This window comes from Sander lucioperca, chromosome 19 (assembly GCF_008315115.2).
Source record: "Sander lucioperca isolate FBNREF2018 chromosome 19, SLUC_FBN_1.2, whole genome shotgun sequence".
Taxonomy (NCBI): domain Eukaryota; kingdom Metazoa; phylum Chordata; class Actinopteri; order Perciformes; family Percidae; genus Sander; species Sander lucioperca.
This window is the reverse complement of record NC_050191.1, coordinates 24,056,965-24,082,463: the sequence shown is the minus strand read 5'-3', so window position 1 is coordinate 24,082,463 and position 25,499 is coordinate 24,056,965. Positions and strand designations below refer to the sequence as shown.

The following is a 25,499-nucleotide window of genomic DNA, read 5'->3' as shown; positions in this document are numbered from 1 at the left end:
CAGGGTGTGTCACAAAACAAAAAGGTTTGAGAATTTGTATCACTGTGATGACGCTTAGAATATCTAAACCACTGTTGTTAAGAAATCAAAACATGTTTGTGTGCTTAATATCAATATAAAAAGCAAAGATTATATACTTTTATGTAACAGTTCTAGACCATCTTTTTCTTTCGAAAGTAGAAAATTAAATCTCTCTAAATCTCTAAAATTAAATTAAACTGCTGGAGTCGCAATAGACATCCAAACATTTGTATGGTATTTAGAGCGGTAACATTTCCAAATGTTGCTGTACATTTAATTGTCTCAGAAATAATTGCTATTAACAATATAATTGTCTCTTTCAGTCACATTTAAAATTATTTATGTATTACTTTTTCAAACAAATTAAAGTTTACCAAGTACACAGCCTATAAAGTAAACTGTCTCTTTATTATGATAAAACATTGTATTAAACATAAAATTGACAATAGAACATTTATCCTCATCAATAAAAATCAAAGCATTAATCATGAACAAAAAACAGATTAAATTAAATTAGGAGTACAAATAATAGTCAACACTATTTGTTATGAACGTGTAGGGACAAGTGCCAACAACTAACAATTTAAATAATAAAAATGTATAGTCCTCTGAAAAAAATACTATCCAACAGTCATACCCCTTAGATCCTTAGCTAATGTTAGCAATTCATTGTGGTTAAACAAAGAAGGCGGGATTACGTAAAAAAAAATTGCAATTAGACAATGATGTAATAATTTCTACAGACCTAATGGTATTATTTCATTAAAATGGGAGAATCCCTGGAATATTGTTTAAGCTATTAAAAAAAAAAAGTAGATAGTAACAACCTACCCTCTTCCTCTCATCCAGGAACTTCTTGGTGTTGCTGCTGTTTAACTCTCGCACTCTCCTGAATAGCACAAAGAGCAGGACCATGGCATTACAAGTGGCACAACACAATCCCAACATAACAATTCAACAGCCAAGTCAACCTTCTGCTGAATGATTACATGGTAATATGTGTGACCCACCTCTCTCTCTCTGCCTTGTTTTTTATGGACTTGTCCTGGCTGATGGCTTTACTGTTTTCCATGGACATTTTGGCCTGGTTGGCACGCATCTCTTTGCTCTGCCTAAAATTGTGGAACAAAAAGCCACATGTACTGTAAGAAAACCTGGTCACAACTGGCATTTACAGCGACTAACACTTGTAGCTGCAAGCGGCAGTTAGGATACTAAGGCTTCAGTTTAGCAATTCAGAGGGTTGCTGCCCCTCTGGATCTGGTCTCACCGCTCATGGATGAGTTTGAGCTGCATGGTCTGCTGCTCCTGGACAGTGGTTAGAAGTTTCTTGAGGTGTTCGCACTGCTGTGTGACGTGGCTGTCCTTCATCTCCTGCTCCTCGCTGCTGTGACTACTGATCAGCTCTGACCACTCTTTCGTGTGCTGTGCTGTGATGTCCTTTACCTACACACACACACACACACACACACACACACACACACACACACACACACACACACACACACACACACACACACACCTCAGTCAATTATCCACAGCTGAGGCACTTATCCTCACAGCTAATAACTTTATGGAAAGGATGCTGGCTTTGGGGTAAGAAGTTTTGTGTTACCTTGACTTTGTGATCGGCAATCAGTGTTTGGATCTTGTCCTCTGTCTCCTTCTTCAGCTCTTGGCAGTTGTTTTCCCTGTGAGGAAACCACATACATATAAGTGTTGATTTAACACCATGCAAGTAAAATTTAATGCGATGGTAGAGGTTTTCAAGAGGCCTATCTTATTAATCACAAACTGAGTGCCTTTTTGGTTTTGTACTGTAAAAGCTGGAATCATAATTGTTCTGACATTGTGGTACAATAATTATAATGTAGTTCAAACTAGGAGGTTCCTCCATGTTACCATAGTTGGCTACTGCATTTGACAGTCTCACTGGTTGACTATCACTGCAAATGGAAACTGACAATAGCAAACTGAATTAGCCCACACAAGAAACCCGGGCAATGCAATTCTTTCTTCAATTACCCCCGTTTCTTGATGGCTTTCTCTAATAGTTTCTCCAGGGTTGTCTTCTCCTTGTCATGCTGAGACACCATCTTGTCCATCTGGGTGCAGTGGGCTTTCTGCATTGTGTTTTGATCCTATTGGAAAAAAAGTATTTATATATATACTGTGGAAGTGCAGTTGTAACCTGTACCAATACTGTATCACCCTCCTCCATTGACAGATATCATAGCAAAACAGACAGCTGCAAAATGAAACTAGTATTATTTTAAAAACAGTAATATGTTACTGTTGTCTACATCAAGTAATGAGCCAGCAGTCTTTATTCAGTGAACAGATGGGTTTGGATGCTGCTATTATACATGGGTTACGCAAAAGGACTTGCGAAATGCTATGTTAATTAATCAGCCATTATGAATGAGCCAGCACCCACCATGGTCTCTATGGTAATCGCTGGTCAAAGGAAAAGCAACTTTAGCAAGTCTAATTTTTTACAAAACATAATTTTTTTTTAATATATATATATTTTTTTTTTTATTTATTTTGTGTGTGTCTGTGTCTGTCTGTGTGTGCAGTGATGAAGCAGTGGTCAGATGAAAGGTGGAGCCCCCTCACTCTCTTTCTATCCCTCTGAGCATCAATGACTGTCCAGAATAAGCCGCAGCCTCTTTGCATTATAAACAGACAGGTTGGCACTAAAACAATCACCCACCTTTGACTGTTTCTTCTTTAGAGTGTTGAGCTCCTTCTGTTGCTTTTTAAGCAATTTAAGGTACGTCTGCAATGGGAGAGAAGTGTATATATTGATCTTGTGCAGGTCATGTTGAGAATAGCCTTTAATAGCTAGGTATAAGCATTTTCTGGTAGCATATATATATATACACAGTAGATATATTATGAGATCATTATTGGTACAAAAGGGTGATTAAAGTAATTTAATTTTACCAAGAGAAAACAAAGTATTTATGAAATAATTATGTATAATTTGTTATGAATATTCGCCTTGTTTATGCATTTTCAGTTTTGGTGCTTAGAAATGTGACATCACATCCTTTTTTACGTGCAGGGAAATGTCGTCAAACAGAAGCGTAATGTTTCGTTGTACAATTTCACAAGTACATTACACCAATATCATTGTTTAGCAATAACTCATAAATAATATTTATAGTTTACATGTACATGATAGAAAGAAACTTAAATAATAACAATTACTGCATTATTTCTTATGTATTCTGTAACTCTTCCACATTTACATTGTCTTACAGACTGCACGGTTAGAGCCCTGTTTCCGTGTTAATAGTAAGGCGTTCAGTTACCAACCTTCATTTGTTTCAAGTCATCAATGCTGACATTAGGCACGAGTGCATTATCTGAAACAGCAGAGAAAAGTGGAGTTTAACTCTGTGTCCCAATAGTGTGTACTTATGTGTTTAAAATGTATATGTTTTACGTCCGTATATACCCTTCTTGGTTTCTGCTGTGTTATTTTGGGCAGAGTTGGAGGTCTGGGCCATGTCTGAGCTGGTCTGTGGTGTCACACTGGCCTTCATAGTGTCTCCTTTACCCTTTCCCTTCTTGTCATTCTTTGAGCTTCCACTGGGAACATCCGCTATGTCGTTCTACAAAAGGGAAATGATTCATTTAGATGGTAAGGGACACTGTTTTTGTTGTATGGATGCAGGTATATCTAAGTACGGAGTTAAAACTTAGCTATGTGAGTTAACGCTGGTTGTACACAGTCAGTCAAGTACAATTCTTCAAACCAGCATGGTAACTCAAACTGATGCGCCGTGTGTGTGTGTGTGTGTACCGTGTCAATCCCCAATGCCTTCATCTGGTCAGCTCTTTTTTCTGCTATGGTCAAGAATTTCTTTGGGTCCGATAGGGCATCGACAATTGCTGAAACACACAAAACAATTTGTAAGTACAGGGAAAAGAAAAGCAAGTACTTATTATAAGTAGTTAGTTAGTTAGTTAGTTAGTTAGTTAGTTAGTTAGTGTTCTTCTCACCTCCGAAGCCGTCGGGCACGTAGGTCTTGAGGATGATTTGGCAGAAGATGGTGGGCAACGACAGGGGCTTGTTGCCCTCGTTCCTCAGCGAGATGTGACGGTAGCCAGCCTGTAGGCCGTCCAGAGGCAGGATGCGCTGGCCAATCAGCTTGTTGTTGTCGTCGTAGACGGCGATGCGCAGTACTGCCAGATCTGGTAAGATCACCTAGGAGGGGTGGATGAAGGGAAATGGAGGGGGGGAGGGAGAAGGAGCCAAAAAAAAGGAAAAAAAAGATGGGATCAGGAACATGGGGGGGCGAAGGGGCGTGAGGACAAAAAGACTAAAAGTTGCAGTTAGGAGTCAGTCATCAGCCCTGTTGAACTGTGGGAAGTCTAATGAACTCATTCTGGTGTGAAAATAAACAAACAATTTCACAGCCATTGCAGTAAAATGGTCTCTCTTTTACGCTAAAGCAGAAACGGAATCATTGAGGGAGAAGGTCAAGGATAAAACTGCAGGGGACACTACCAGGGGACAGTCACAGTGTGATACAGGAAATGATAGTGCAGCAACACACAGCATAACTGATGACTGACCAGGCCATCTCCACAGCTAGTACGCATACATGAGTAAATCATACACACACACAAAAAAAATAATATATATATATATATATATAACGTGTGTGTCTGTGTGTAACTTGTGGCTGTGGATGAGCTTGTGTGCATACCCTTGAAAAAAAAGAGTGAGTCTTAAATGACCTTGTGTGTAGAGATAAGTGAATGGAGAGAAGAGGATGATTAATACCTAGACGAAGAAGAAGGTAAGAGATAAGACCTAAGAATACTCACTAGAGATGAATGGGTGGAAGCAGCCACTTGTGTGTATGCTTACGTAAATGTAGCCTTGCTGATGTACTGTATGCGAGCGCTGCTGGTGTGTATTGTTTGCTCTGAGTCATCTTGACTGTGTGTGTGTGTGTGTGTGTGTGTGTGTGTGTGTGTGTGTGTGTGTGTGTGTGTGTGTGTTAGATGTGAGAAACGAGTCTTGCCAGCAGCTCTGCTTGTGATGCCCCTCTGATAGCACTGTAAGTTTATGTGTGTGTGTGTGAGCAGAGCAGCACTGCGGCAGGCTGTGATTGATGGTGTGTGTTAGGAAGCTGGAGTCACAGTCATGGCTGACAGACTGCTCATTCTGCTGAGAGCACTATTTCTCTCTCTCTCTCCTTCATTCTCCTTTTTTTCTCCCTCTTTCTCCATCCCTAATTGTTTTTCTTTGTTTGTTGTTCCTTTCTTCTTGCTGTGCTGCTGTGTCTGCTGCTCTGCCTCCTCTTGTTCCCGTCTCCGTTTTGGTGTGTGATACTTTTGCAAATGACGCAATTTTTAAGAGTATCCCAAAAAACTCCCTCAGTTTTTCTTTTTTCCCTCCTCTCTTAAAGTCTTTTCTAGATTTTCAACCACCATTCTATTCGTCATTGGTTTTGCATCACTTTCTCCGACTTGCCTTCATCCTCTCTTTGCTCTTGCTAGTACTGCCAACTTATATTTCTCTTTTCCCTCCATCCTTCCCTCTCCCCACTGGGGATCAATAAAAAGTATCAATTATTGTTATTTCCCTGCTGTAAAAACAGAATGAGTAGCTTCCATCGTCACAGAGACCTTTCTTCCAATCCAAATCATGACTGTCCTCCATCCCTCTGCTTTTTCTCCTACTGTTGAAATACCACGGCTTTAATCACAAAGACAGCATTCGAATAAATGCAGCACATTTGTTTTAACTCACTGTATCAGTTATCTCGACCTCCTCTGCTCCCTCCCTCGCCTCAACCAACAACCCCTTTTCGTGCCCTTCTCGCTACCTTTCTGAAGACAAAGGGCTCCTCGTTGTAGGCTGGGTTCAGTCCGTTGTTCATCACCATCCGTGTGCGGAATTCCTTCCGGATGGTGTCTGTCGGCAGCCCGTACATGTCGACCTCAACGTACGTACCGATTTTCTTATCTGACAGGAACTGTCCAGAGAACACCTAAAGTAAAAAGGAGGACAGCATTATGAATATCTTTGAAGGCATAGATTTTACAGGAATAATATTTAAAAAGTAATTATTCACTATTATTGGACTCATCAGGTATGGGGTACAATCAAGCACCATCTACTAAGGTAAAGATATGCGTAATAAGACAACAGCTCTGCCTCCCTGGAGTAGCATACAACACACCATGTTGTGAGAAAACCAAGCCTGGAACTTACCCTTGTATACATCTGAGTACATAATTTTTTTTTATGGATCATAGTTTAATGCTAAAATACTGTAATCGTCTTTTTATTCATAGGATTTAACAGTTTTCCTGCATAATTGAAGTGTCAGATGACCTGACCTGTACGCTGCAGGTTGCAGCGATGACTCCATCCACTGGCGTCTCTGAGAAAGGGTCAAACATCCTGTCTGACCGCCGCATGAAGTCAGGCTTCAGCAGGTAACTGATGTGCACACACATACAGAAGATACATATAAGGAAAACGCACAAACAAAATCAATCTACCTTTTAGATCAAATGTGGGAACGCTGATGTGATGAAATACATAATCCTACAGTTATAAAATTCTATATTGTTAGTTTAAATTAGGCTCTAAAATAAGGGGAATAAGGAGCTGCAGAAGGCTTTTTGTGTGGGAGTGAGTGTTTGTGTGTTTTAACCCGGGGCCCAGCAGAGTGGCATTAGTAATGATGGGTGTCTGCAAAAGCCCCGATCTTCCCACATATGAGATTTCCAGCATTAATGGTAAAATGTCTGCCCTCAGGGACAGTATTAGAGCCGAGGGACCGAAACGGCGATAGAGAAAGGAAGAGATAGATGACTGCAGAGAGCCTCAGAGGCGGGTTAAGAGGAGCCCGCTTCCCCAAAGCACTAATTGTCTCTCGGGGCAGACAGTAGCTACGGTCGCCGCTGGCAACCACTAATGAGATGTGACAAGCTTTAATTGATGAACTTCGGAGAGGGGCGGAGAAGGGAGGGATGGGACGGATGGAAATGAGCTAAGGACAGGAGTGAGGAGCTTTTCTCACCCGCAGGAGCCGTTGTACTCGTACTTTCCCTGGTTCAACTGCATGGCCAGATCTGAGAGAGACAATGAGACACGTTCTGATGAGACGCAGATATCAGGTTCTCACATTACTCACACAAACATCAAATCTTGGAGCCTTTATTTATTTTTATTTTTTTTTCCTGACATCTCTCTCCTTCTCTAAACATTTATCCCTACATCACAGAAGCTCCACCTCTTTTGTGACTCCCCCTTCCCCCCCTCAGGCTTGCACATGCTCTGCTCCCAGCAAGCCATATGGTCTGATCCCTTTTGCCTCTGGTCATGGGGCAACAGCTGTTTTCCGACAGAAAACACTCACTGTATAGGTGTGTATGTAGCAGCGAAAGTTAATAAAAAAAAATTGTGTGTGCGCACGCGATCAGGTTCATGCATGCATAACCTGATGCTGAAAACCATTTGCAGAAACTAGGAACTAATTTGTGTCATGTGGCTAGAAGTAGCACTATGGTTTCTCAAAACAAAATTCTTCTCATATTCTTATTACAGTATTGACCACTCTGCACAGACTCAAATCAACACTTTTCTTTAAAGACTTAGTTCACCTAAATCAGAACAAACCAGAGCTCTCGGTGAGTGCAGTTTTCATTAGAACTATTTTTTTCCCCCAAGAATGTTACAGTACATGTATGTACATGTTGCAGTTGAGTATTTTGTAACCATTGTATTGGAATGGTGGTAAATATGAAAAATTGATATCAGAAAACCTCAGCCCATAAAATCAAAGCTATCAGCATAACTAGATAATACTAGCAGTCAGTGAGAAAATGTGCTTTTTTTGTAATTTAGGTGAACCGACCATTTTTAAACTAACATTTCAATCCAAACTGGATCTTCATTAAGTCCGAACGTCCTTCTTGTTGTTGTTATTCTTGGGTTATTTGGATGTTTGCATGTGATTGGGGATGTGATTGTGGGTTGTTGATTAGTGGGTCCATGTTCATCCAGACAACACATGCAGAAGATGCTTTCAGTGTGATGTATGAGTATGTAAGGTCAGAAGTTCATTGCATGCTGCACTTTGTTGGATCAGAAGTTTAACTGAGTGCTTGTATTTGTGCATGTGTGCTTGTAATATGTATCTGCTGTATGTGGAGTACTTTATATGGGTGTGTGTGAGGTCAGAGGTCCCATGTTGTGTGCTGTGGTACCTGGGGTCTGGAAGTTGAGTGAGACCATCTGGCAGCCTGCGTTCCAGAAGATCTGAGGCATGTAATTACTGGAGTCCACCCGGCCCCCTTTGGGGTAGATACGGCTCATCTGACGTTTGTTGTAGCTGCACTGACGCTCAGGAAATTTAAAAAAAAGATGAGAGCATGTGTGTTTCAGCACATGTGTGTGTGTGTGTGTCAAATAGACTGCAGACTATTTTTAGTGTGAACAGCTTGGGTTAAGTGTCCCATTGGACTGAGAGAGAGGCAAAGTTTGTGTGTATTTTTGCATCAGGCCAAGTCACACAGTCCAAAGGCACACTGGCCTCTAGAGGCCTCCAGTTCTTTTCCAAGAGCGGAGTGAAAACAAATATGGCTAAAAAACATCGGGTCTGACCCACCTCTAAGCTTTCATTTAGGTGACGTCAATCTATTACATTACATGCCATTTAGCTTTTATCCAAAGCGACTTTGCCTAACAGCAAGAAGTAAGTGCAAGTAAATTAGCTTTCTAAATAAGCCAAACAACAAAGATCCAAATGAGTGCAACTGTAAAAAAACAAACATGTTTTAGTTATCCAAGATGCAGTCGGAAGAGATGCGTTTTTAGCCTGTGGCGGAAGATGTGTAGGCTTTCGGCCATCCGAATGTCAACGGGGAGCTCATTCTACCATTTAGGAGCCAGGACAGCAAACAGTCGGGATTTCGTTGAGTGATTAGTTGTCCCTTGCCGTGAGGGGGCATCAAGCAGGTTGGCTGATGCGGAGTGGAGTGGGCGATATGAGGTTGTGAATTGTTATAGTAAAACGGAAAAGGAGCTCAGTTTTGTCGAGGTAGAGTTTCAGGCGGGGTGTGGACATACAAGAAGAAATGACAGTCAGGCAGGCTGAGATACGGGCTGCTACCTGCGTTTCAGACTGGGGAAAGGAGAGTTGGGTGTCTGCGTAGCTGTGGTAGGAAAAGCCATGCGAATGAATGACAGACCAGAGAGAGTTGGTGTACAGAGAAAAGAGGAGGGGAGACCCAGGACTGAACACTGAGGGACCCCAGTTGCGGGTGGGCAAGGTTCTGAGACGGATCCTCTCCTAGTTACCCAGTAGGTGCTGTCTGCCAGGTAAGATGTGAGCAAAGAGAGCGCAGAGCCTGAGACACCCAGATCCCGAAGTGTGGAAATGAGGATCTGGTGGTTCACTGTGTCAAAGGCAGCAGAAAGGTCCAGATGGATGACAACATAGGAGAGAGAGGTTGCTCTAGTGATGTGAAGCTGCTCAGTGACAGCAAGGAGGGCAGTTTCAGCTGAGTGGCCAGCCTTGAAGCCAGACTGGCGGGGATCAAGAAGGTTGTTCTGGTGGAGATAGGAAGAGAGTTAAAAATGGCACGCTGTAGTTATTCACCTCAGACGAGTTGGAGTGTTCGTTTTTTGAGAAGAGGGGTCACTCTTGCTTCTTTGAGAGCGTTGGGGAAACAGCCAGTTGACAGGGAGGCATTGACGAGATGGGCGAGGAAAGGAAGAAGGTCAGGAGCAATAGACTGAAGAAGGTGAGATTACCCTAAGGATAGGGTCAAGGGGGGCAGCTGGTTGGGCGGGCGGAGGTTATTTGGGTAAGAACTTGCTTGGGAGATAGAGGGGTGAAAGAGTACTGGATGTATTGGATGGAAAGTTGATTTCAGAATGTGGAGTGGACAATGAAGAGCGTATGTCATCTATCTTTTTTACAAAGTAAAAAAAAAATGGGTTGGTAGGAGGGAAGGGGGGGGACTGGGGGGGATCAAGGAGGTTAGAGAAGATGAAAAAAAGTTTTTGGGGGTTGGAGAAGGAGGATTGAATTTTGGTTTGATAGAGCTTTTTGCTGTAGAAATAGAGGCAGCAAAGGAGGAAAGTAGAGACTGATAAGTAAGCAGATCGTCTGGGTGTTTAGATTTCCGCCATTTCCTTTCCGCTGCCTGTATAGTTGTTCTCTCAGACAACCACGGAGCTGGGGAGGACTTTCGAGCCTGTCGTGAAGTGGGAGGACAGAGAGAGTAAAGAGGATAGACTAGAATAGAGTGTCTGTGGCAGCATGGGAGGCATGAGTGCGAAAGAGTCAGATGAAGGGAGGGTTGATAGTAGTAGTGCAAGTAGATGAAGCCAGAGAAGAGGGAGAGAGTGAGCGTATGTTGCGACAGGTACAGTATCTCTTGAGATATGGCTGTGAGATTGGGAAAGTGGGAGAGAGTAAGAAGATGAAGAAATGGTCAGAGATATGGAGTGGGGTAACAGTGAGGTTGGATGTAGAGCAGGTTCTGGTGAATATGAGATCAAGGTGGTTGCCAGCTTTGTGAGTACCAGGAGAAGGCAAAGTGAGTGCAAAGGAAGAGAGAAGATGTAGTAAATCAGTTGACCTCTCTGTCTGGATGTTTGAAGTCACCCAGAAGAACCAGCGGAGGGCCATTTGTGGGGATGTTTAAAAGGACATCCAAGTCCTTACAAAAACTCTCCCAGAGGGGGTGCCTGGGTAGCCCACCTGGTTAAGCTTGCGCCCCACGTACAGAGGCTCAGTCCTTGTCGCAGCGGCCGCAAGTTCGGTGCCGACCTGCAGCCCTTTGCTGCATGTCATCCCCCTCTCTCTCCCACTTTTGTGACTTAATCTGTCCTATAAATAAAAGGCAGTAAAAGCCAAAAAATAATCTTAAAAAAAATTAACTCTCCCCGAGGACCTGGTGGGGGATAGATGACAACAATGATTAGTTGTACAATGTTACGTGTGTGTGTGCACCTCCTCCGCAGTGGTGTTTTGGGCTGTGATTTTGGACTTGTTGCAGCTATGTAGTGAAGATGGCCGATGACGTTTCTGATGTGTTTCCACATGGGATCAGCTAGACGCGTGTCAAAAATCTGATTTGTTTGCTCTCGCTGCACGTTATGGCATTTCTGTCATGACCACTCTTCTTAAAGAGGAGTTGAAAGCTGCGGTTGTAGACGGTCTAATCAGCAAGGGTTTACTCATTTTGCCAACCTCAGATGGAGCTTCTGCTGTGGGTTTGGTGAGTGGTGGTGCAGCAGATCAGGTTGTTGGGGGTGTGGCTGAGCCGTCTGGTTCTGCCATTACTCCTGGTGTAGTGAAGCTAGAGGAGAAATCCTTTACTTTGCCAAAGTTTGATCCATTTTCTGGGAAATCTCTTTCACCCGGAGCTGGAGTTGAAGGTGCGGCCCGTCTTCAGTTATAGAGAGAAGCACGAGTTACGGCGGGAGAGAGAGGAGCGTGAGCTACGGAGGGAGTTGGAGCTTAAAAAAATAGAGGTCAACGCTGCTGTCAAGATGCGTCAGTTGGAAGTGGAGAAGGGTGAGGCCGGCGGCAGCCCTGCTACAACTGGCGTAAGAACTTCCGAGCACTCCACTCCCCCTTTAGATGCGAGTAAACGTATTTCTCTGGTCCCTGTTTTCCGTGAATCTGAAGTCGAGTCCTGCTTTGGTGCATTCAAACGTATCGCTAATGCTCTGCACTGGCCACCCGATGTTTGGGCTATACTATTGCAGCGTAAATTAACCGGTAAGGCACAAGAGGCTTGCTCGTCACTTTCAGTTGAGAACAGTCTAGTTTACGAGAGGGTTAAAAGGTGCTATCCTGTGGGGGTATGAGCTGGTACCTGAAGCTTAAAGGCAGTGCTTTCGCAGTCTTAGAAAGACCTCAGGTCATACATTTTCAGATCTTGCAAGGGAAAAGGGGATTTTGTTTGACCGGTGGTGTGCTGTGTGTTAAGCTAATGATTTAGCTTCTTTGCGAGAACTCATGCTTATAGAGGAATTTAAGAACCGCGTACCTGAGCTCAGTGCCATTTACTTAACCGAGCAAAACGCTACCACTCTGCAGCAGGCGGCCTCCTTGGCAGATGAGTTTGCACTAACTCATAGAACGTGTTCACCAAGAGGGATGGGCCTTCCTCTCACTCCTCCAAAATCTGGTGTTAGGCCAGTCGCCCGTGCTCCTGTACTCTCGTCAGGAGGTAAGCTTGAAAAGCTGCATTTCTATTGCCACGAGCCTGGTCACGTTGTTTAGGAGTGTCAGCTTTTAAAGTGAAAATGGGTGACTGCTTCAACGCAGCCAAAAGGTGTGGGGTAAAGTAAGACCATGTCCCCTAGTGGTCAGTCCCCTGTTCTGATAGAACCTGATGAATGTTTCAAACCCTTCATCTTTTCTGCTTCTGCATCTCTTACAGGAAGGCCCGAGGACCAGCGTCCAATCACAGTGTTACGGGACACTGGGGGTTCTCAGTCCTTTATCCTTTCCAGTGCTTTGCCTTTAAGTAAGGAGTCTGACTGTTACAGCAGTACCATAGTCAGGGGGTAGTGGCATGAGTTTTGTGCCTGTCCCTCTCCATCAGGTGCACATTAGCTGAGACTGGCTTCTTTTCTGTAGCAGTCCTGTCATGTTTTCCTGTCACTGGAGTGGACTTTGTAATGGGTTATGATATTGCTGGGGGGAAAGTGTATCCTACCTCTGAGGCTGAGGTAGCTCAGCATCATCCTCACATGTTCCCCGCTAGCCGTTTGCCCCGCGCTCAAGCACTTAAGCGGGCCGAAAATGCTGATTTGTCCGACTCATTGTTTGCCTCTGTTTGTCTGGGGATAAGTTGCCTCCCGCTGGCGAGGTAGTGAACTGCGCTCCAGAGAGCGCGACAGAGCCGACCACTGCCCCCACGGTACCCTTTCCGCTTTCTCGCGATGCACTTGGTGAGGAACAGTCCTTTCTAGTTCATAAGGGGGTACCGATGCGTAAGTTGGTTTCACAGGCGAAGACTGGGCTACCGTTTACCAGATTATTGTTCCTACTGGCTGCCGACCGCAGGTTTTAGAGTTGGCACATGGACACGTATGGGCGGGCCATCTGGGTGTAACTAAAACATACGACCATATCCGAAAACATTTCTTTGGGGAAGCCGAATCAAGTAGCGCCTCCAACCCCTATCTGTCCTATTCCAGCGGCTGGAGAGCCTTTTGAACGTTGCCACGAACAAGGTCAGGTAATCGGTTTCTCTTGACAATAATGCGCGTTTCCACTTGGGTCCCTGAGGCAATCCCGTTGAGGAGAATCACTGCACCAACTGTCATCAAAGCCTTAACCAAGTTCTTTAGTACCTTTGGGCTGCCAAAAGTTGTGCAGACCAACCAAGGAACTAACTTCCTCTCTAAAATCTTCACACAGACTTTTCAGGCGTCGAGAGTGTCACACGCAGTATCCAGCGCGTATCATCCAGAGAGTCAGGGTGCACTTGAATGGTGGCATCAGACACTCAAATCCACATTTCGCAAGTATTGTCACTATACTGAGAAGGATTTGGACGAGGGGGTCCCTTTTGTCCTTTTTGCCTGCCGCGAAGATAAGCAAGAGTCCCTCGGGTTCGGCCTGGCTGAACTAGTGTTTGGTCATAGTATCCGCGGTCCTAGGAAGGTATCGAAAGAGCGCTTCATGTCTGATTCGGGTACCGTGACTAATGTGTTAGATTTTGTTTCTCAGTGTAAGGAGCCTTAGCCGGAGAAGCTCCCTCTTCCTCCCAGAATAACACAAAGAAGTTCTAGTTCTGCTCCCCACGCCCGGCTCTGCGCTCTCTGCCTGTTTTTCAGGGCCGGATGTGGTAGAAAGTACCCTGAGCGGAGAAGAAAGTCCCGATTGCATCATGTCGATATGTTGAAGCCCTATCGTTCCAGGGATGCTGGTCGGGGAAAGCATGAAGTAACTCGAAAGACTGCCGCCCCTGCTAAGGCTCCCATTGTTTTGGTCTGTGCTGAGGCTTCGCGCGACTACGGTTGACAGTGATGGTCAGCAGAGCGGTAGGTTGTCAAACTCAGACTACCAGGATATCCTCTACCTCGTTTAGCGATCCTGTAGCAACGCGTCGCGGTGCAACATTGATGTCAGCTCTGCGTCTCCAATTAAACGACACGCTTTTCTGCACAGACTCATAACCAGATTCATTCTCCTTGCCACGCACGGCGTACTGTATCGACAGTATTGGTTGGACTTGCTCAAAGGGTACCGGCAAGTGCCTTTGACCCCTAGAGCGTCTGACATATCTGCCTTTGTAACACCTGATCATTTTTTTCAGTACACAGTAATGAACTTTGGAATGAGATACGCACCTGCCACCTTTCAGCGCCTGATACTTAGTGCCGGGAGATACACCGCAATGTAATGCGTATCTCGATGACGCGGGGACAGATCACGCGTCCAGTCCAGCTGACTTGCCGATGCGTCGTTGACCCTTAACCTTGCAAAATGAGAGTTCGGTAAGGCCACCGTTACTTATCTCGGAAAGCAAGTCGGTCACGGTCGGGTGCGTCCCGTGGATTCGAAAGTCGAAGCTGTACCGTCTTTTCCAGCTCCTACTTCCCGACGCTTCTCGGGTACAGCCGATTATCTATTATCGTTTCTGGCGTTGCCCCGCTTACTCATCTGTGTAGTACATCTGTTCCTTTTGTGTGGAACAAGGACTGCGATCATGCTTTTAGAGCTGCAAACTCCCTCCTCTGTGGCGTTCACGTTCTCTCGGCCCCTAACTTCTCTCTTCCATTCAAACCGAAAGTTGACGCCAGTGGCCTCGGGGCTGGTGCCGTTATGCCGCAGGACAGGGAGGGCGACGTAAGCCATCCAGTGCGTCACTTCTTTGAAGGTGAAACGCCACCAATTGAACTACTCAACTATTGAGAAGGAGACCCTGGCCATGCTCTTCGCTAGAGGTGCAAAGAGATCATCTGTCAAAAATCATCTGCCGAGTGTTTGACGGTAATTTATTTGCGCTTGAACGTAATCAATGTGAAACACTAGTAAAATAAGCTTTATTTCTCTGTGTCTACTGTACAATGACAAATTGAAGTACAAAACATTTGGTCTCAACTACTGCCAGAAATGGCTTAGTTATGTTGTAACCTTGGTCCTCTGAGCGAAGAGACTCTCTATCCACCATACATATGGAATAAGTAACAGCGTAACTGTTGGTTATACAGGAGAGGAGCCAGTCATTTGAGTTTACGGCAAAACCTTTCAGTGCTCTGTTTTTATTTTGTGACTTTGATTAAATAAAGTAAATTTTTTTCCAGTCTTATTTCTTCATTGAAATAATACAATTTTCTGTAAAATAGCGTTAAAGTCTCGTCTTGTGAGCCGGGTGTCTCGTCACACCCCTACTCTTTGCCCGTCAGCACTTTCACGCGTACGTGGGTTGTAGCTCTGCACCTGCGATCATCTATACTGACTGTGGTGGTACGATGAGTCTAAGGAAAGCTTAGACAACAGCAGGTCATTCATAGGTCACAGGTCAGGGGATGAGAATATTCGGCCAGGCTCTAATAAGCAAACCCGTTCATGTATAATTCTGTTTGTCGCTACAGATTCAGGGAATCTAGGCAGTTGTATGATAAGGAAATGTTTTATCTTAGGACCGTCTCCTTTTGGAGGCGGGTGGGCCAGGCACACTTTTTATGCTTTGGCATCTGTTTAGGCGACTGCAATGTCTTTGTTTACCTTAAAGGTTCTGTGCCTGCTTAATTGCCTCCTCATTTGAGTGTTCATTAAATGCTTCTGCGTAAGTCATCAAGGTCTCCCGAATGTTGTTCACGTATGTGAAATGAGTTGTGCTGCACCTGAGTTTTTCCATAACACTGACCATAACCCTCTTGTGTTTCTCTCCCAGATGTACAACCATAACCAGCATTTGATGCGCTGGGCTCTTCTGGTGCATGCTGATTGAGCACAAGAAAGGTTCAGATAATGTGGTGGCTGACGCCTTATCTCGTGGGTAGGGCGTACATATTTTGTCACGATGCACCATTGTTTGTCACGTGCGGTGGTAGCGTTGCGGGGTGGGCACCGATTTTTCACCCTACGAACTCAGCGCAATGTTGAGGTGTTGTTTTTTTTGTTCAGCTATATTGTCAGTTACAAGCGTGGCTCCTCTGTCTGTCTGTGTGTCCTCTCTTTTCCAGGTTGACTGATGATTGCTGAATGAGTACACATGCGTTGGCCCAGCTTCCTGGATAAAAGCAACGGCCGTTTCTCCTCCATAGCCTTTGTGTGCTGGCAGTAGGCAACGCTGAGCCAGTGTGTATCGGTAGGTGTGTATCGGTAGGTGTTTATCTTGCGCTTTGTCTCGTTTGTGATGTAGTCTTGGTTTTTGTCACTTTCTAACGCGATTGTCTCGTTTCCTCGTAGATGCGCCTCTGCCTGCACCGTGGCACGCTCGCCTTTGTTTGTTGTTGACCTTGACCGCCGTTGCACATTTCCACTTGTACAATTAATACATTTTAGTGATCATTTTGTAACCAGCGTCTCCCATCCTTCCTTAAGTTATTTTTACATCAACGGTCACTCTGATTTATAGGTTCGTAACATACCGGATGAGTTAGGGTTACAGCATGAAGTTGAAAAGACCGTGGAGGGTAGAGAGAAAATCTCCACTCGGGGATGACGAGTAGGCCTGTACTCAAGAGCAAAGAAGTCAAGGGATTGTTGGGTGGCAGAGTGGTAGTTCCACAGGCCACCTGCAACGTGGTGTTGAGTGTGTGGAAGGCTTCTACAGTTGTGGTCAAAAGTTAAGAGTGACACAAGTGTTGGTTTTCACAAAGTTTGCAGCTTAAGCGGTTTTAGATATACGTTGACAGTGAAGCATTTACAAGCATTTCAGCATTGACCCTTGTTTGACGTCTGCAATGTGCCCCAGCCGCTGTCAATTAACTTGCAGGCCACATCCAGCGAGCCCACTCCCTCGGCGGAGAAGCAACCCCACTCACGAACGGAGGACCGAAGGTAGCGCTCACCTCGTCTTCTCTCCAGCCTCGTCCTGGGCAACACTCACCTGTGTTAATGAGAGAAATCACTGACACAGCTGGTCATTTTGAGGCAGGGCTGAATGCAGCGGAAAAGATTTGCAGAGGGACTTTGCAAGTAATTGCAATATATCTGAGGAGCCTTCATAACATTCTGGAGTATATGCAGGTTGGCATCATACAACATGAAGCAGCCAACTTTGTGAAAGGCAATACCTGTGTCATTGTCCAACCTTTTGACCACAAGTGTAGTATCTCCGATAGGGAACAGGAACAAAGAAGCAGCAGCACATGAAGACACTGGGCAAATCCAGTGCGATTCCGTGCCACATCCCCCTCAGCCTCCCACGCGACTCCTGCGTAGACTCCTCTCTTTGTCCGCCGGCCGAGTGCCCGTGTTAAATACAAGGAACAGACGATGGGACTTGGCTACAGGTGTGGAAGCCGCACCCTCGCTAATCAGTTAACGGACCTGCTTGTGGGATGCTCCACCAATTGACGGTCGTTAAGCGCAGCTCACCGACCAACCGCACGCGTGACACTAAACTAGCCTCGTTTCCCCAAGCATGTTCCAATAAGCAACTGTTAGCACTTTGATATATGGACATGTTGTGTTCCCAATTTGTTTGAATTGCTAAACTACAATAGCATTGAAAAACTGCATTTCAGCATCATCGCAATCATTTGAAATTTCATTTAGTAGTTTGGAACTCAATTCCAATCCACTTGAAACAGAGTAAAATTATGAAATTGCATTTAATCCTCACAATTCACATTCGGTTTTTGCTGTTCGACTTCAATTTACTGAGACGTGCTGTCCGCTCGTCGACAAAAACGGCCATCTAGTGCACAACTACTGAAACGTTTGTGCTCCTGAGATGCCTTCAATTTCAGTCGCCTTGGATTTTTGGATTACCAAAACCGTTTTCTCAAACAGAATGGTAATTAAATAGGTACTGTAACAATTTGACGGCTTACATCTTTGTCTTTTTAAAGTAATTCTAATGTTACACAGCTACGACTTGAAGCCCAAAGGATACTTGACGAACTCTATGGCATTCGTCTTCAGATAGCCCAGACCGACGGACTCGTTAAAAGATGACATGTTATGGTGGATGTTCCTTTCTGAAAGACAGAGAACGGGGAATGAAAAGTGCTTATGGCATTTTGCTTTTACCCACAGAATAAAGCAGTACAAAGATGCTAAATGAACAGTTCGGTCCCACGTTATCTATTTTTTTTCACCGAGGACCGCAGTAGAAACAAATTAAAAGTTGCAACGACCGTAAGGAGGATGTGAAAAACTCACCCTCTGCTACATCAAAACTCTGGAACTTGACAGGCTGTGCGTAGTTGACCATGGCTGAGAGCCATGGGTGAATGTTGGTGGTGGCTCCTACGTAGGTGTACTGAGCTATCAGAGCCTCTTCCGAGTCCTCTGGCTCTTCCGCAACCTGCACGTGACATGGGTACAATCGTACACAAATACCTAGATGTTTCACACGTACACGCTTAAAACTGGATTGACGTTTGGTTTTTGATCAAGTTGTGTGCTTGCCTTCTTGTTATTGTCTAGGTCGGATGCTTCTGAGATATCTGTGGCGTCTGTTGCTTCTGTGGCTTCGGACATCTCTGTCGCTTCGTCGTCAGGCGCCTGGAAACACAAAGACGAGACTTTTTATGTTTTTACGTTCCAGTGAGCGCAGTACAGAAAGATTTTAGGTAAAGGCAGAGTTTAAATGGTTAATTTGAGCAGCCAAACAATCAGCAAAGTGATAACCCACCTTCTTTATACTGTTGCTGCGTTCTTCCTCTTTCGTTGAGAGGACAGCGTTGCTCTGGGAAACGCTATTGGCCTCTTTCTCAGTGGTTGCCTCTGACAGACTGCTGGGGGCCTCAGAATTCAACTCCTTATCCTCAATCTCCTTTTCTCCTACACCTAAATCACCAAACAAAAACACAAACATTTTTGGAGCACAAATGTTCTCGAAATGTTAATATTTGTCTATGACTTGATGCAGTCAGTCAAGACAAGCTGTGCCACTAAGCAATCTTACATTACACTGTGCACTTGATGCAGATTTTTGAGGATTTCTTGTTTGTGATGTTTATGAAATCAAATTAAAAGCTATCGCTTTCCCTTCAAACATGATTGTTTAAAAGATGTTTGATAAGGTGTCATGTTGTGTACATGTCAGCATTAAATGCCTTTTCCTTTAAAACACACACACAGAGAGAGAGAGAGAGAGAGAGAGAGAGAGAGAGAGAGAGAGAGAGAGAGAGAGAGAGAGAGAGAGAGAGAGAGAGAGAGAGAGAGAGAGAGAGAGAGAGAGAGAGAGAGAGAGAGAGAGATTTAGCTGACCATTCTCTGTGTCCTCTTCATTCTCCTCTCCCATAATGATGGCAGGGGTGTTGGTCTCTCCTGCCTCCATGTGTTTCTTAAAGGCCTCTAGCTGTTCTGTATGACACACACACACACACACACACACACACACACACACTCAATAAACCATATAATGAACAGATTTAACAAGTCGACAGTCCGAGTTGTGTACGTACTCTGTTCAACTTCAGGTTTCAAGCGTTTGTTTTTGATGAGGATTTTACGTTTGAGGTCATTTGGAGAGGGTAAAGGGCGCCCAGATTCAATCTGCCAAAGAGAACATCGTAGTCATACATTTGAATATATAGAGGACTATCATCCAAACGCAATCCACTCTGAGAGACATTGTGAATCAAAGTATTTACCGGGTAGTTTTCCAGAGGCTGTTTGAGGAGAAACTCACCGAAGATCTCCTCGCAATACTTGGCCATCTTGTACTGCTGTGGTTTACTGGTGATATGCACACAAAACACGCACAAGGAATGCATTGGGTCCACGTACTGTATAAGAAATGAATATGCACTAACACACTTGCTTATCGCTAGTTGTACACATACCTGCAATGGTTTTCAAAGGACAAAATAACAGGGTAGTCTGAGGTCACAAATGCTGTGTCCTTGATGGCTTGGATAACATCCTGTTGTAAGTTAAGAGAATAAAAATGAAGTGGAAAAAAGGACGAAAAAGGGGATGAGAGAAGAGGACAAAGCTGTGATATATGCAATATCATACTTTCAACACAAGGGGGCAGGCATACCTTATGCAATAATATTGAAGCCGCCAGAAAAAGACAACTGTTGACAACCGTGAACAGCAGTAGTGTGTGTGTGTGTGTGTGTGTGTGTGTGTGTGTGTGTGTGTGTGTGTGTGTGTGTGTGTGTGTGTGTGTGTGTGTGTGTGTGTGTACCTTGAATAGGATGTCTGTGCACATGGCCTTGCCATGAGTGATAATGGGCTCCTGGTCCTCTCCTTTTCCATCCCAGCAATCCAGCTCCACACATCTGACAGGATGGAAAGCGCACAGACCAGTTTTACCTTAGCTGTTACCTGTTTAGACTGTGTGTTTGCATAAATGCAATGGGATGCATGCGTGTCTACACCTGTGTGTACACGTGTATCCGCCATCTTAACGGACCGTGACGCGCTTACGCACCTGCATCCGGACAGCAGGACCTGGCGGTACATCTCTACTGAAGACTTCCCTCCAAACTGTCGCCCTGTCAGGTAAGTGTTGTGGGAGGAGCTGATAAAGTAGTGGGCCAGCGGATGCTCCATTTCCTGGTACAGCTCCAGCCGGTCCAAGAAAACTGGAGCGTTTTCGTCTGACATCAGGTACCGGCAGAACCCGTCGCTGGACATGTAACCTGAGGGAGAGGGAACGAAGGGGTGGAAGTTAATAGGATTGAGGGTAAATAGCAATGTTTCTTTATTATATGAAAAATAATTGTTGGTTACAATGAACTTCCTACAAAATGGAATTTATGCCTTCTGACTCTAAGTATTAAAATCCCTGATAGAACCCAATAAAAATCATTCTTATTTGTGGATAAAAGATAATCGCTTTTCCTAACTTTTTAATTAATTTAATATATTATAACTCTTTCATTTGTAATCCAATCGTATTCATCTAAAATTGCAACATGTGCAAGCTCCAGGCTATAGATGATTGGAAATCAGATGTTTGCAGATCCTGTTGTCATGAGGGTGCTATTGTGTCAAAAGGACATTTGATAGCTTTTAGAGATTCAACCATTTGTTGATGCTTTGGCCTTGTGAGCGTACATTCATCAAGGAGAAACACTACTGTAAAAGTTAACTGTCAATTTGTCATGGCGATAGGAATGGAAAATAAGACAGAGGCTGAAAATATTTATTTTGGCAGAGAACTATGCCAATACCCTGATGCAACATAGTGTAGTTTCAAAAGGTACACAGGCAGATGGCAGCACAGCCTAAAATATCTCTGCCTCCCGTTTCCCTCCACTCTCCTCTACCTTTCTTCTTCAGCTCTTCGTCTCTCTCGTATTTCTCGATGATCTGCGTGGCTCTCTTGTGGTCATAGAACGGGAACAGGATCTCATTTAACCTAGGGTCGCGCTGGTTCTGAGGAGCGATGCGCACACACAGATTAATCCACAAACTTATTGTCTGCTCATGCACTTCTTCCCAAACAAACTGGGTCTGGTACAAAAAAACTGACACACAGGACAGGGGCAAACTTAATGGGAACAACATGGGGAAAAGGTACCGACAGTGCTCATTTCCTTATTTTGATTATTATCAAGTAAAGCAACACAGTTGCTTTTAACAACTAAATTATAGTGACCTCAAATGGAGAGCACTCAAGTTTAAACAAACAAAATTTAATTCTAAAACATTTAAGAAAAACTGTGAGCCACACTTACATGCAGTGTGTGCGCTTTACTTCAACAGCACTCAAAACATCATAATGCCAGTGCCCGCTCACAAAGCCAGGTGGGAATTAAGCTAACCAAAGCTTTGCCTCCATAGGCGGGTCTAGAGCGTGATGCACAGGATTGGGCATTAAGCGGCACACACGCAGCTTCCCAGTGGAGGGACCGTGCGGGTATTCAACCAAACAGAAGAGCACGGCCACAGAAAACAGACAGCAGGAAGCGAGATGAGCCGAGCAGGAAGCGACAGGACGAAAAACCTCTACCCTCCCGTTGCCGTGGAAACACCAATCAGACAAGAGGAGGCAAGCCGCGGTAGGGAGAACACACAGGGAATGGGATGAGGGCGGGGATGCAGTACAGGGGGAGCTGGTTGAAGTTGCCCTTGTGGGTTGACTGGAGGTTAAATACTTTGTCCACCTCATTAATGGACTTTTAATGAGAGTTTGGATGATGTGCAGCCCGGGCTGGAGGGCAACTTTGACCCAGAGCAGGACGGGGGTAAAGCAGGGGGAGTTGCAGAGATGGGGCGCAAGCAAGCAAAAACACAGAGAAGTTAATGAATGATAAAGAGCTTACTTCATTCAGAAAGCTGACTAACTGGTCTACAGTTAAATAATCAGTTTTGTTCCCATTGCTGCAAAGGAATTAATTAGAAAAAAACAAAATGTTATGCTTCTTAAAAACGAGACACTCTCACAGTCTTTCACACATTCAGTTAAAATTGGAAAGCAGTCTTTAAAAGAAGGGGTTCACACCTAAATGTTATACGTTTAGTAATAACATGTTATTCATCACTCATAGTTAATGTTGAACTGTAGAAGCAGGTTAGGCTGTCCAGACATAGTTAGTGCAGCAGGCGCAGAAACATTTGTCCTCATTATTTCCAACAAGATGCAGTAGCATACATTTGGGGATATATTCTAGCAGCACTGTTTTATTTAGTCAAAGGGTAACATGGGTATTAACAATGCAGGGGTGCTACTATTAAGTTGTTTATTTGCAGGATTGACCATGTTCTAGTATTCATTTTGAGGTATAAATTGGTAAACATTACAATTACAAAGATGAGGCCAGACAGGTAAAAAAAATAAGGAGACTCACATCTTCTTGAAGAGTTCCTCTATGTCTGTGCGAGGGCAGATCTTCTGTGTGAGCGCGTAGAAAATGTCAAAGGTGAAATCTGATGGTTCGATCTCATCATTCTGTGGAAGATAAACGAGCCACGCCGTTCGTTAACATAAGAGATATAAACCTACAGTTTAAAGTGCCACGTATGATCCATCTGACCACTACAGTCGGTGTTGTCTAACCTTTCCACTAGGAAGGCCAAGATCTTTTAGAGCTTGAAAGATCCCCTTCTCTGTCTTTCCAGATGCAAACGTTCGAGTAATGCTGTAAAAGAAACAGAGAGAACAGGTGAAGAGCAAAGTCGAGTGAGACAAATTAGAGAAAAATGGGATGGCACAATGTTTGACCAAATATCCCATTAATTCACTCTTACCCTCTCACAGGAATCTTCCCATTCACATTGGTCAGGAAGCACATTCTCATCCAACTAAACCAGAGAAGGAAATGAAAACGCACACAGAGAAGAGCACAGATTAGAGAAGGGGATCATTTCTTCCCAGAATTATACCACCTAGATTTGAGAGAAAAATGTACTGAACTGTTTATAGCACCGTTCAGGGCACGGCATTGACAGAATTAAGGGAGTGTGGTGTAAAATGCACTCACTGTTTCTTGAGGCAGGTCATTGGACAGACGTTGTTGGCCTTAAAGTTGTGGATCACTGACCTCAAACCCTCGATCCACTTCTGCACACAAACAAGCACCAGTATTTAGGACACACACTCTCAACACACTGACCAACCAAAGCCCACACATACACAACAGCAGAGAGTGTGCATTGTATTTAGAAGTGAGTGTCTTCGGGGAAATAAACACAAGCTAATTAATTGCCACACACACACACACACACACACACACACACACACACACACACACACACACACACACACACACACCCCTAGACAGGACAATCAGGAACACATGCACAAATGCACACGAGAATATACACACAGGGATAAACAAACAGTGAGCTGTTTCAATGCTAGGCAGTGACAGTAAACAAATAGCTAGAGAAGGCCGTTGTAACTTCACATGAATACACTGCGTCAACACAAACGTCACTAAGTAAGATAATCTGTACTTTTTCGCCCCTTCTGTCTTTCCGTCTCTGAATGTCTTTGCTTCCAACTCTCCCTCTTTGTGCTCCGCCTGTCCACCTCCACAGAAAATTAATACTGACATCATTAAAAAAACATTAAACAAGATAACGAGTGCAACAGGGGTAGTCTGTTTGGACACATGGCGTCCGTGATGCCCTGTGTTGTGTGTGTGTGTCTGTGTGTGTGTGCTGATTTAAATAACTGTCATCTCCCGAGGTCTGCTACTTAGGGCCACCTGCATGCTGGGAAGTGGTGATGGTGTCACTGTGTGTGTGTGTGTGTGTGTGTGTGTGTGTGTGTGTGTGTGTGTGTGTGTGTGTGTGTGTGTGTGTGTGTGTCTTGCTAAAGGTTGTTGCACGAATATCATGGGCAGCCCTGTGGCAGGCAGCCCTCCGGAGTGCAAACATAATTTATACCACCCAAAAACCCACTCTCATGGGAGATGCATAAACAGCAACGCTGCGGTGCCAAATATCTGTGGCGGCACAAAATATGCATTTTCAGTTTGGTTTGAAACTGGTTGTGATTTTGGGTTCTGGGGACATCTTTTAAAAAATATTTTACTGCATTACATAAAAATATTTTCCTCAAGGCTAGCAGTGTGCGGTGACTCTTTAATCATAATAGTTTTACTTGTACTTTGTTACTTTTCTCAGTACTTGAATGATCTTCATAGACAAACAATCGTGCATGACATAAACAATGACAGACATGAATTAATATCAACTATTTTTGATTTTTGTTATTTACCTTGGATTGACAAACCTAAGGCTGAATAAAATGACACTCACTGAAGGTTGTCAAAGTGTTTTTTCTTGCTTTGGCTCCGTGTCTTTCAATTACTGCTAAGCCTTTGGGCCACACTGGATTTGTCACTAAATAGAAGATAGCCGACTTTAACGGTTTTCTTTTTCTCTCCACAGGTCTTTGCCTTGAAATTGACTGGCAATATTCTATAGTATACTTTTTATTTTCAACAAATCATGAAGACCAGAACCAACAATGAATGTACCCGACTAATAAGTATTGTCTGTTTTGGCTAAAAGCCTGATAAAGTTTATTCCTCCGTGCCATACATTGTTGTCCAGAAATACCAAAACATCAATGAGCCACACTGTCATTGACACTGACATGTTTCTTTATTATGATAAACATGGGCACTGTAGTTTACTTTGAGTCAATCCCACATAAACCGTCCTGCTGCTGTAAATACTTACTAGCATACCAAATGTGTATTAATCTGTGGCTAAAAATAGTCCCCAACAAATACTGGTACTGTTCTATAAAAACTGCAGTGTTTTATAAAACTGCATTGCCCAGATGTTTCAGGAAATTATTTAGCCTTTTAAAAAAAAAGTAAACTACACATTTGTGACACTGATTTACAAGGAACAAATGGCCTT

The 25,499-nt window shown here is 44.0% G+C and overlaps 1 protein-coding gene and 1 long non-coding RNA gene across 6 annotated transcripts in view; one reads left to right on the top strand and one right to left on the bottom strand.

Annotated features, from left to right (window-relative positions):
• The window catches only part of LOC116057948 (1-phosphatidylinositol 4,5-bisphosphate phosphodiesterase beta-4), a 94,594-nt gene that overhangs the window by 9,524 nt on the left and 59,571 nt on the right, over positions 1-25,499 (bottom strand). For all 5 annotated transcript variants that reach the window (XR_004895932.1, XM_035995598.1, XM_035995599.1 and 2 more), the window contains 30 exons: positions 23,603-23,682; positions 23,370-23,423; positions 23,179-23,260; positions 22,970-23,070; positions 22,445-22,502; positions 21,446-21,554; positions 20,605-20,815; positions 20,359-20,452; positions 20,009-20,088; positions 19,817-19,901; positions 19,628-19,718; positions 19,431-19,526; positions 18,853-19,007; positions 18,627-18,722; positions 18,378-18,522; positions 18,109-18,193; positions 8,269-8,393; positions 7,080-7,131; positions 6,391-6,493; positions 5,874-6,038; positions 4,036-4,240; positions 3,836-3,924; positions 3,488-3,644; positions 3,346-3,395; positions 2,738-2,803; positions 2,047-2,162; positions 1,637-1,712; positions 1,292-1,467; positions 1,032-1,133; positions 853-910 (listed from right to left, as the gene is read on the bottom strand). Coding sequence is in view for 4 of the 5 variants with exons in the window: in XM_035995598.1 (XP_035851491.1) it covers positions 853-910; positions 1,032-1,133; positions 1,292-1,467; positions 1,637-1,712; positions 2,047-2,162; positions 2,738-2,803; positions 3,346-3,395; positions 3,488-3,644; positions 3,836-3,924; positions 4,036-4,240; positions 5,874-6,038; positions 6,391-6,493; positions 7,080-7,131; positions 8,269-8,393; positions 18,109-18,193; positions 18,378-18,522; positions 18,627-18,722; positions 18,853-19,007; positions 19,431-19,526; positions 19,628-19,718; positions 19,817-19,901; positions 20,009-20,088; positions 20,359-20,452; positions 20,605-20,815; positions 21,446-21,554; positions 22,445-22,502; positions 22,970-23,070; positions 23,179-23,260; positions 23,370-23,423; positions 23,603-23,682 (3,162 nt within the window). In the remaining variant the exon portion in view is untranslated. The remainder of the gene's footprint in view (positions 1-852; positions 911-1,031; positions 1,134-1,291; positions 1,468-1,636; positions 1,713-2,046; positions 2,163-2,737; positions 2,804-3,345; positions 3,396-3,487; positions 3,645-3,835; positions 3,925-4,035; positions 4,241-5,873; positions 6,039-6,390; positions 6,494-7,079; positions 7,132-8,268; positions 8,394-18,108; positions 18,194-18,377; positions 18,523-18,626; positions 18,723-18,852; positions 19,008-19,430; positions 19,527-19,627; positions 19,719-19,816; positions 19,902-20,008; positions 20,089-20,358; positions 20,453-20,604; positions 20,816-21,445; positions 21,555-22,444; positions 22,503-22,969; positions 23,071-23,178; positions 23,261-23,369; positions 23,424-23,602; positions 23,683-25,499) is intronic.
• Positions 6,510-7,448, top strand: LOC118493881. The gene is made up of 2 exons (XR_004895934.1): positions 6,510-7,176; positions 7,284-7,448. It is a non-coding gene; the product is annotated as an uncharacterized LOC118493881 (long non-coding RNA).